Genomic DNA, 9,364 nt, shown 5'->3' with positions numbered 1-9,364 from the left:
TGATACCTTGCCTAGTTGCTGCTTTACCACAAGTTCAGTGAATATATAAACGATCCGGCACAGCATGAAGTACCAAGGAGCCTGTAGCTGCTGCTGCTGTGCACCAAAGGTCACAGATGTCAACTGAAATCTCTTTACAACTAGAGTAATTTCATAGAGCAAGACTGAGTGATTGTGTCATGTATGTAATGCAGTATGTACGAAAAGAAAAAAGAAAAAGTATGTGATTTGGAACACAGCTCAAATTTTGTATGTCTCAAATAAGCTTACAATACAATTGACTCCTGTCCGAGTAGCGTATGATAAAAACTACAGCCACATAATTGTAGTGGCGTTGCTATTACCAGTGACGTTAGTGAAGTAGCCAATTATTATTTGTATTGTTACATTATTTTCATTCATCCAGATACTCAGACAGCATTTAAATCATGTCGTGACACATCTAGTTTTCATTTGTTAATTGCAGTTCATCAAAAAATAACTACCTCTCTTGAACATTAGAAATATCTTGAAAAATACAGAATATCTACATTCCATCTCAACTTAGACGCTCCTTCCTGTCCCTAATTCATCCCGGCTGTCTGCACATCTGCTGAATCACATTCAACTCCCCAGGTCGCTTTAGAACAAAAGTCCTTCACATCATTTCAACATGCCCTAAGCCTACTTTAGTTGCTGAGGGAATGAAATACTCCCAACAGCCAATAAAGTGTTTTTCATAGCAGCTTTTAAAAAAACTCCCATGCGCTGTCTATTGTTTTATCCCTTATCCCTGTTTGACCGATAATTATTGTTTAACGTGTCTTGTGTATGTAAAAGGATCCCAACAGTCACTTGTTAAAAGCAATGATTACTGTAATTACATTATGATCAGAAGAAAAACAAATGCACAAAAGTGAACAAAGATGAGTTGAGTGATAACAGGTTACTTTTATTTTCTACTAAAATACATGTTTCATGCAGTTTTGTCACTTTCCACAACAGTCAACAAAAACACAATTAAACTATAGTGTGGAACCACCTGGAGGCATTTTGCCCCTCAATATTAGGCAGAGATGGATGTTAAAGTTGCTCAGTAGAAGGTTGTGTGTGTATAAATAGTGAGTCTTCTCCTGCCTGCTGTTACATGCTGTTACATGCGTTCACTTGATAACCAACAGCCAGCCAATCATACCTGGTCATGATATTGCACTAAAATAGTGATGTTAGAGGGGAAAAGCCTGTTCCGAAAATCTTGCTAAATGCACCATAAAATGGAAAATAAATATTTTAATAATATGTGAAATATTGCTTTTAAAAAATGAATGTAATAACAATCTGTGTACAGTACAAAGTAGCCCAAATGCTTTATTAAACCATCAACTGCTCTCCTCTGACTCGTGGATGTGGTACAGTTTGGTTGGTCTCTTCATCAATTAGCTGGATGTGGCAAGTACAAAGTAAATGTTTATCTTTTCTGTCCAGTTGTATTGCCGACTTTGAGGCGCCCACTGTGACCTACAGAAAAGATTGTGCACTGGCAGGCTAGAAGGCAAATGTGAATCAGAGTATACGAAATGTAAAGGAGCGACGGAGCAGGGAGCAAACTCTACGCTCTACTTTACAAGGCCTGCTATGATCTTCATATGAAAATAAAAAGAGGTAGGCAAATTCACTCCACTCCTCAGAATATACTGACAGTTTAATAAGATGCAGAGATGGGCATGAAGTACTTGTCAAACATGCTACACACAAAGCCTCTTTAAAAGATGATAGTCCAGCCCAGCATGCTTTAAAATCCGCCATCCAACCTATTAATACTAGTTTCCTTCCTTACAGCTTGCATATTAATACGATTAAGACTTGAATTACTTTTTCATGTAAACAAGAAGACAACAAAACACACGACTCATGCATGCATTATCATCTCCACACTGTAGAACAACAGTAAACACAGACAGATGTTACTGCACAGCATATCTAGTGGCTTTTGCGTTGCTTTTTTTTAGGTTGCAGGAGAATGTTAGAGAGCTCAACGCATCTTCTTGTCTTTCTTACTGCCCGTCTGCATGACATCATTAAGGGTAAACGACATGAACGCAATCTGCTCAAGTTCACTTTCTTTCCCGCACTCCATCAGGCACGAAAACTGATCCTTGTCTCCGTTGTAAGCCAGGTCTGAGTAGCCGCTGGGCCCGCTGTGGATGATCCTGGGCCTGTCCCACCCTGAAGAGTGCAGGGGGGATCGGTTCAAATACACGCCCATGTCCCTTCTACTAGACTTGTTAGTCGGGTGGATGAAGAGGAGCCAGGTCTGTGTGTCTGGAGACAAGAGCGACGTGCCACAAGCTTTGCTTTCAGCGTCATCATTGGGGACAAATTCAGGAGCTGGAAAGCCAATGACGCTGCCTTGACAGCCTGAGGGTGGTTCGACGAGCTCTGGGGCAATGTGAGGTTTGTCAAAATGCACACCGCTGTTTTCACTCAGGGCCTCACACCTGTGGCCTCCAATGTTACGAGCGTTGCAGTAAAGATGACTCCTGCCCTCGTGGTCTATGATCTCGGCCATTTCACATTCACAGGACTTTTTACGAAGCATCTTACCTATATGCCACGTCTGGCCAAAGTCCTCGCTATACACCGACAGTGCACGTGGGTAGACTGTAAAAGGAATGGGGAAGGAACAGCATCTGTAAGGGACATAATAGGCGTACGCTGGGATGATCAATCTGCCGTTCTCCAGCTGAACCCCGTGGCCCGGACCCACAGCGAACGTGGCCCACTTATGGATAGTTTCACCAATCACACTTTCTGTCAAGTCTCTCGCTTGACTCCAGGTTTGCCCGTCGTCGCTGCTGCTGACACAGCAAAGACGCGCCTTGTTCTTACCTGTGATGATCTGCCTGTGCTCTGTGGTGTTCCCCCAGATACAGATGAAAAATAAAAACAGTGTTTTGCTGTTCTTTTCATACACAGGGCAAGGATTCATCGTGCGGTGGTTTTGCAGACATGCTGTTGACAGCTCCTGGCTGGATGACCACTAAAAACATGACAAAAGACAACCTTTAAAAAGGGGAGCACAGATTATGTTTACAGTTGTCAGTATTCAAGCAGATATATGATGGTTATTGCATGTGAATAATAACCTGAACAGATCCATCATCTTTCAACGTCCCGCTTCTCATAACAAGAATTTTGGCATGACAATCAGAGGGAGAGGATCTTTTCTCTGCAAAGGCGAGGAAGGTGTGACTGTGTCTCAGATAAATGAGAGCAGGGATTCTGTATGTTATCCCACTTAGCTCCTTTTCAAACAAAGTTGTTTTGGCCGGTTCCTCTCCGCTGCCACTCTTTGATGGCGTGTTTCCCATGGTGGATCAGAGTTCCTGCGAATTGAAAATGGTCCAAATGTGTGACAAGTCTTGCCTTTGTTTTTTTTAGTGTTGGTATGACAATCTTAATTCAGAAAGAGTCACACTCCAACAGCTCCTCGTCGACACAAATGATTGCATTGTTACAAATTGCATCTAACGTTGTCAGTATACATTAGCGCGCGTAACAAAACCCTTACCTTCACTTGTCACTCTTCACATTTGTCCCCTTTGATCTTTGCGTGAAAGGCATTATACCGTCTAATCTCACGCCACAAAGAAGGGGACCTCTGATGTTCACGACACTGATGCTATGGGTTCATCAGAAAAGAAGACGGCGCTGAAGCGACAAACACACTGGCACTCACTTCCGTGTTCGCTCAGATGCTTCCTGACTAAACTAGACGTCAGGTTTAACCACCAACGTCGGACAGAGCTCCACAGATTCAGTTGGATCAAGCATTCCTGTTTGTATTATGATGACACAATATCTGAATGGCAGACAATGTAGCTACACACCGTTATTGGTATAGGAGTAGCTAAAACATACGGGCTCCATGCGCATGCGCAATACGGTTAAATACCGATTAGACGCTCGCTAGCTGAACTGTTTAAACGAACAAAGGTCGAACTGGTCAAACGTAAACTCGTCTGGGTGAGTAAGTGGATACCGTGTGTTGTCTATGGAAAACCGCGGCATCTTCGTGATAATATACGTTGAATGTATCGAATACCGTCGGGTGGTTAGGTGGACCATTATCTTATCATTGAATTCAATCTTTGATTTCTTCCTCTTCCGCTCAGTCTCTGAATAAACTCCTCGTGTTTCCTCCCTACCACCCCCACTGGACTGGAGGCGCAACTGCCGCCTTACGTGCTGTTGCTAGGAGACAGAGCGCCACAGTGTCGGATCTATCTCTACATGGTGACTTGTGTCGGGTCACTAACTCACGAAGAGTTGTTTGTGATGGATCTCACCAGCAAACGAGATGGCTGCAGCATCCTATAAACTTGATGATGGACAGAGCACTCCTACCAAATGTTTCCCACCTCGGGCATTACACCGACGAAGAAAAGAAGGTGACTTGATTAAAACAAATTAATTAAATAAAAGCCAAAATATTTAACAAGCTTGTGAGGCTCTCAAAGGCTTTCTACATAGTGATTAAGTATACATTTTGTAAATCTGAAAACAATATCATTTGATTATTATTAATTTGTATTTCCCTTGTAGGTGCTGGTCATTGGCTTGTGGCCTACAGAAAGGAAGAGGCGCAGCAATACAGGAATGTGCAAAGAAGAATAAAAGAGACTTATAATGAATGTGAGAACAACACATTAGATGGCCTCTTCCTGGTAAGTCACTGATATTTATGTATGTGCCTATTTGACCAGATGTAGCGAGATCCGTTGTCCTTTTGGTGATGCCAAATACCTACATTTGTTTTGTAGCTCCAGTTGCATTGTGTTGATAAACCGTCTGAGCTCTGCTCTGTTGACATCAGTGAGCAGAAACTGAATTCTGTAAGTATCACTTTCCACATTGTTTTTACATGTATTTGGCAGCGTGTAAAACCAACGTGTTTCCTCTCTGTGCACAGGTCAAGGCAGAAGACCTCAAGCTGTTTGACAATGTGGCTTACATAGATGCATCTATAAACTCCCTCTCTTTAGGTGATTATTCTGAAACATTGTGCATATTTACCTTCAAGAAGATTTGCTCTCTTCAAAAAGGGGTGACTTTCATAAAATGTTTCCCTACAGGGTCTTTCAGCAGTTTTGTGTCTTTAAGAGAACTCAATCTGTCATTAAATGGGCTTTGCAACATGACGTTTCATGCTGCCGACTTCCCTCATCTCCAGGTAAGATGACTGACTTTGCCTGTTAAAAAACATAATTTCAATATTTGTACCTGTTTGATGTTTGAACAAAATTGATGACGATGGAGGAAGGGTAAAATTCATAATTAATTCATGCCAGCGTCTGGCAGAGAAGCCGCGGATCACGATAATTTGTAAATGTGTAATATTGATTTAGAATTGCAGTATGTCAGGCTTGTACTTTGCTAATGTGAGCTTGTAGCAATAACTCTTCTGCTTTCTCTATCTGTCTTCATGATGTGATTATGTTTCTCTAAATCATGTACTTAATTCCTCACAGGTTTTGGATTTGTCCTACAACGGTTTGTCAGCTGATGATACTGTTTCCATCGGTCATCTTCCACGTCTAAAAGTCCTTCATCTGACTGGAAATAAGCTTCATCATCTTCCTCCTAATCTGGCTTCCTTCAACCATGACCCGACTCAACAGTTAGTACCTTGTTTTCCATAAAGCAGTACTGTGTGTGACTAGGTACAGAGTGTGTCATGAGATGTTTGGTTTATTTATAGCATTTAAAAAAGGCCTCACCTATGATCAGACAACTCGCTGTGTCAAGTCAGAGGATACATATGCTGTTCTTTGCTAATAGTTTTTGCCTAGTTGGATTTTAATTAATTAAAGAAAATCAACACAAATTAATACACTTCCTTGCTAACAGTATTTTCTCATTTGTTCTGTGAAAAAAACACAAATACCAAATTGATTTAAATGAGTTATCGTGGTGTTGCTTTCCGGCAGCTTCACAAAAGGCTGTTTTCCATATAACAGCTATTACAAGAACTCTTTAATGTGAGTCATGTAATAACTGGAAAGTGAAAGACAACTAATCTTTTTCATAACACGTTTTCAGCAACATGCAACAACATGCAAATTATCTAACTATAGTCTGACGCTGCCTCCAGTCTGCTTTTAACAATTATTAGGACAGAAAATATCTTTGATTGATGTCCTTAAGCAGGCACATAATAAAATATATGTCTTACAAAGTATTACAATGCCTTAAATGGTTACAGTTCACAAGTAAGAATAAATAGCAAGCTATTCAAAGTCCTTTCAGCAATAATGAAACACATCAACTTGACCAAATACTTATTTTTAGAGGACGGCCACAAACTCAAGGTGCATGTTTTCATGTTGACCAAGAGGTGGTGCACAAATGTTCTAAATTCACACTCCTGATTATGTTGAAGCAAATGTAATGGCGTTCTATACATCTGCACAACAGGAAGGTACATTTATGTATGTACATTTATGTATGTATATTTATATATACTTTAATTTTACAAATGTACGTATTACCATTGTTTGTGTACGTTTCATGATGTTGGTGAATTGTCTTGTTTTTCTTTTCTGTTTTCGTACAGGCCGGCTCAAGAAGACGACACAGAGTTTAGAGCGCTTGAAGTTCTGATGCTCGACAATAACAAGCTGTCCTCTGGAGTCTTCAACAGTCTCGCAAACCTTCAGAGGTAATGAGGTGGTTTGAAGATTTCTATTTAAACTAACATAAGGCATTACTTATGGCAGACTCGTATATTGCAATGCATTACTATATATGTGGAATTATTCATTAAGCATTTATAATTGTCAACTACAGGCTGAAGTATTTAAACCTTCAGGGGAACCTCATTTCTGAAATACCATATTTGCAACTGACGGTGTGTTCAAAACCGTGGCCAACTTCAGTTGAGGAGCAAGCTGAAGTAGAAGGACTTGGTAAATAACATAACAGCGTGATGACTTTCCTCATCATCTTTAGAAAAAATATAAAACATTTTGTCATTTTTATCCCCTTTATCCTCAATCCAGCCCACACTGAGACACGTCCGAACACCATTGAAGGTTTTAAGAAGATTTCACAGGTAGCTAATTATACAGTTGGTGTTTGAGATGTTTCATCATCATGTTTCCCATATTTTAAATCTCTGCATCTCTTATGAGAAAAACTTGGAGGAGCAACGCAAAAGATCCAGTTCCCCACTGCCTGAGCTCCAGTTCCTCAATTTAGCCAACAACAAGGTGTGTTGGATGATTTGTGCAAATAAATCAACCAATCATTGACAAATGAGTGAGCGTGTCTCTGTTTTGTCATCAGATTGCAGAGGAGGAAGCACTGATGGCTGTTGCTCTTTTCCCAATGCTTCGAGAGATTGACATTCACTCCAACCCTTTGACCACACAGAGAAGTGGTAACCCTTCCCTCCTCCGAAAATAGATCATTTTTAAAGATCAGTTCTGAAATGTCAATGCTGTTATGTCTCTGTTTGGACACAGGAGACCCTCCCTTACTGACCTATTATCTACACAAGAGACTGGGGATTGTGATAAAGCGCAAGAAGACACAAGAGGTGGCGAAGCTTCCACTGACGGTGTCCGCCGATCCTAAATGGAAGGTGAGTGTTCTGCCCTGGTGTCTGATCTTCCAGATTTCGCCTCATGAAAGTTATCGAATCATCTGTTTTTAGTTTTTTTCATCACAGGTGGAGGAAAAAATCCCAAAGGTGTCAAAGAAGTTATTGTGGATGGATGCATCTTGTTCTGTCCAATGTGAGACGAAGAAAAAAACAGAATCTGAGGGCGGGCACAGCGGAGACGACACCTTCCAAGAAAACACAGAGCACTTCTTTGTTACTCAGGTATGTATTTTGTGGTTTTAATATTCCTCCTCTCTTTTAGTCTCAACATTCTCTCACTTTGCTGGATGTTATTTCATGTTCAGGCAACAGATGTTCCTGAAAATGAGTTTGGTCTTCCAGCTGACGAGAAAGAAACTGCAGGGAACCAGGAAAGATTGATGGATGCAAAACCAAAACCAAGTCCTGTTGTGGTGGAGCCCATTGGTGAGCACTGTAGTTTCACCTGCAGATATTTATTTTTGGACATTTTCCTCAAGCCTTGAAAACCGAGTGAAGGAGAATATTCACTTTTTTGGGTCTTTCAACAGGAATCCAAACCGCTGTTCGAATGCTGGAACACACACTGAAGAATCTTAACGTTTACAGAGACTCAAAACCAAAACTTGATAGCATCCAGATGCCGTACAGAAAAAGAGAGAGAAGGGTTGAACAATTTGCATTCACACTCAATATTATAATATATTTAGCCAGGACTGGAAAGATCAAGGAAAATGTTATCACCTGTATGTCATAACTTTAAAAGAAAATCTTGTCTGTACACATATTAAGGAACCTCCACCTGCGAAGCCAATAAAGCAGCCAGTGGAAAGGGTTAATGAAATGATCAAGGAAATCAAGGAGAGTACAACGATCAGAGAAGTCCCCTTAAGTATGCACATTTCAGACACAATGAAAGTCAGCTAACTTCACCTTTCATGACCTTTCTCCATGTAACACTCTGTTGTCTGTCTGCAGGTTGTGTCCTCCAAGGCATAGGTGTCAACAAGCAGGAGCATAAGGAAGCTCTTTCGCTGCTGAGAGACTTAAAGACGAAGCACAAGATGGTGCATAAGAAAACAATGGAACAAGCAGCCAGCATTGAGTCTGATATGAACACCAACCAAATTGGAGCTGAACCTCCACCTGTGCAGATGCTCCCCACTGCTTAGCTACACTGGGATGTTCTTTCTGGCAGCATCACACCGTGTAGATGTTGGCATAGAATTGATGTGAGTGGAATTGATGAGAAAATCTAAGTAAAAGTGGTGTTTGTGCATCTTATTGAACAACTAAGATAAATAAACTTTATTTTGAAGTTATATATATATATATATATAAATATGATCTTTGAGAGGTTTAGGTTGCTGCTAATGACAGTGTCTGTGGTAGTGTTGTGAAATAACTGTGTTTCTGTCTGTTCCCCTGCGTGTTTCTGATTAATGCTGGGACAAGGACTGAGTAATGGTTTTAGACAGCTGCTATCAGCAGACTTAATCTAGCATGCATGTATAGTATGCGTCAACGGTTTGCCAGAGTTCAGCTTCTTTGGGAAAAGAACACTTGTGTACATTTGTATCCTTTCAGTTCCAGTTCCAGTGTTTTCTCAGGCCCAGCCTTTTTCCATGAGCATGTCCTTGAACACCCAAGAGTCTAGTTGTCGAGTCATATGTGTAATTCCAGTACTATGCAACATACTGTGATAAGCAGTCAGGAAGATTTGGATTCCAGCGTGCATTT

The 9,364-nt window shown here is 40.8% G+C and overlaps 2 protein-coding genes across 2 annotated transcripts; one reads left to right on the top strand and one right to left on the bottom strand.

Moving 5' to 3' along the window:
- Positions 1-920: 920 nt before the first annotated feature.
- Positions 921-3,350, bottom strand: LOC306752485 (sialidase-3-like; the record flags this gene model as incomplete). Its single annotated transcript, XM_079236247.1, has 2 exons — positions 921-3,019; positions 3,126-3,350. 2 exons carry the CDS (start codon positions 3,348-3,350, stop codon positions 2,012-2,014), a joined length of 1,233 nt encoding a protein of 410 aa, XP_079092373.1. The 3' UTR covers positions 921-2,011.
- Positions 3,351-4,339: 989 nt separating this feature from the next.
- xrra1 (X-ray radiation resistance associated 1) lies at positions 4,340-9,364 on the top strand (the record flags this gene model as incomplete). The annotated part of the gene is made up of 17 exons (XM_079237822.1): positions 4,340-4,430; positions 4,585-4,706; positions 4,803-4,874; positions 4,952-5,024; positions 5,115-5,212; positions 5,511-5,659; positions 6,596-6,700; positions 6,829-6,947; positions 7,041-7,093; positions 7,173-7,250; positions 7,327-7,420; positions 7,506-7,624; positions 7,712-7,867; positions 7,951-8,071; positions 8,176-8,291; positions 8,411-8,516; positions 8,603-9,364. 17 exons carry the CDS (start codon positions 4,340-4,342, stop codon positions 8,794-8,796), a joined length of 1,866 nt encoding a protein of 621 aa, XP_079093948.1. The 3' UTR covers positions 8,797-9,364.

This window comes from Taurulus bubalis (genome assembly GCF_910589615.1).
Source record: "Taurulus bubalis genome assembly, chromosome: 2".
Classification (NCBI taxonomy): Eukaryota; Metazoa; Chordata; class Actinopteri; order Perciformes; family Cottidae; genus Taurulus; species Taurulus bubalis.
The sequence above is the reverse complement of the archived record's forward strand: the minus strand, read 5'-3'. Positions and strand labels throughout refer to the sequence as shown.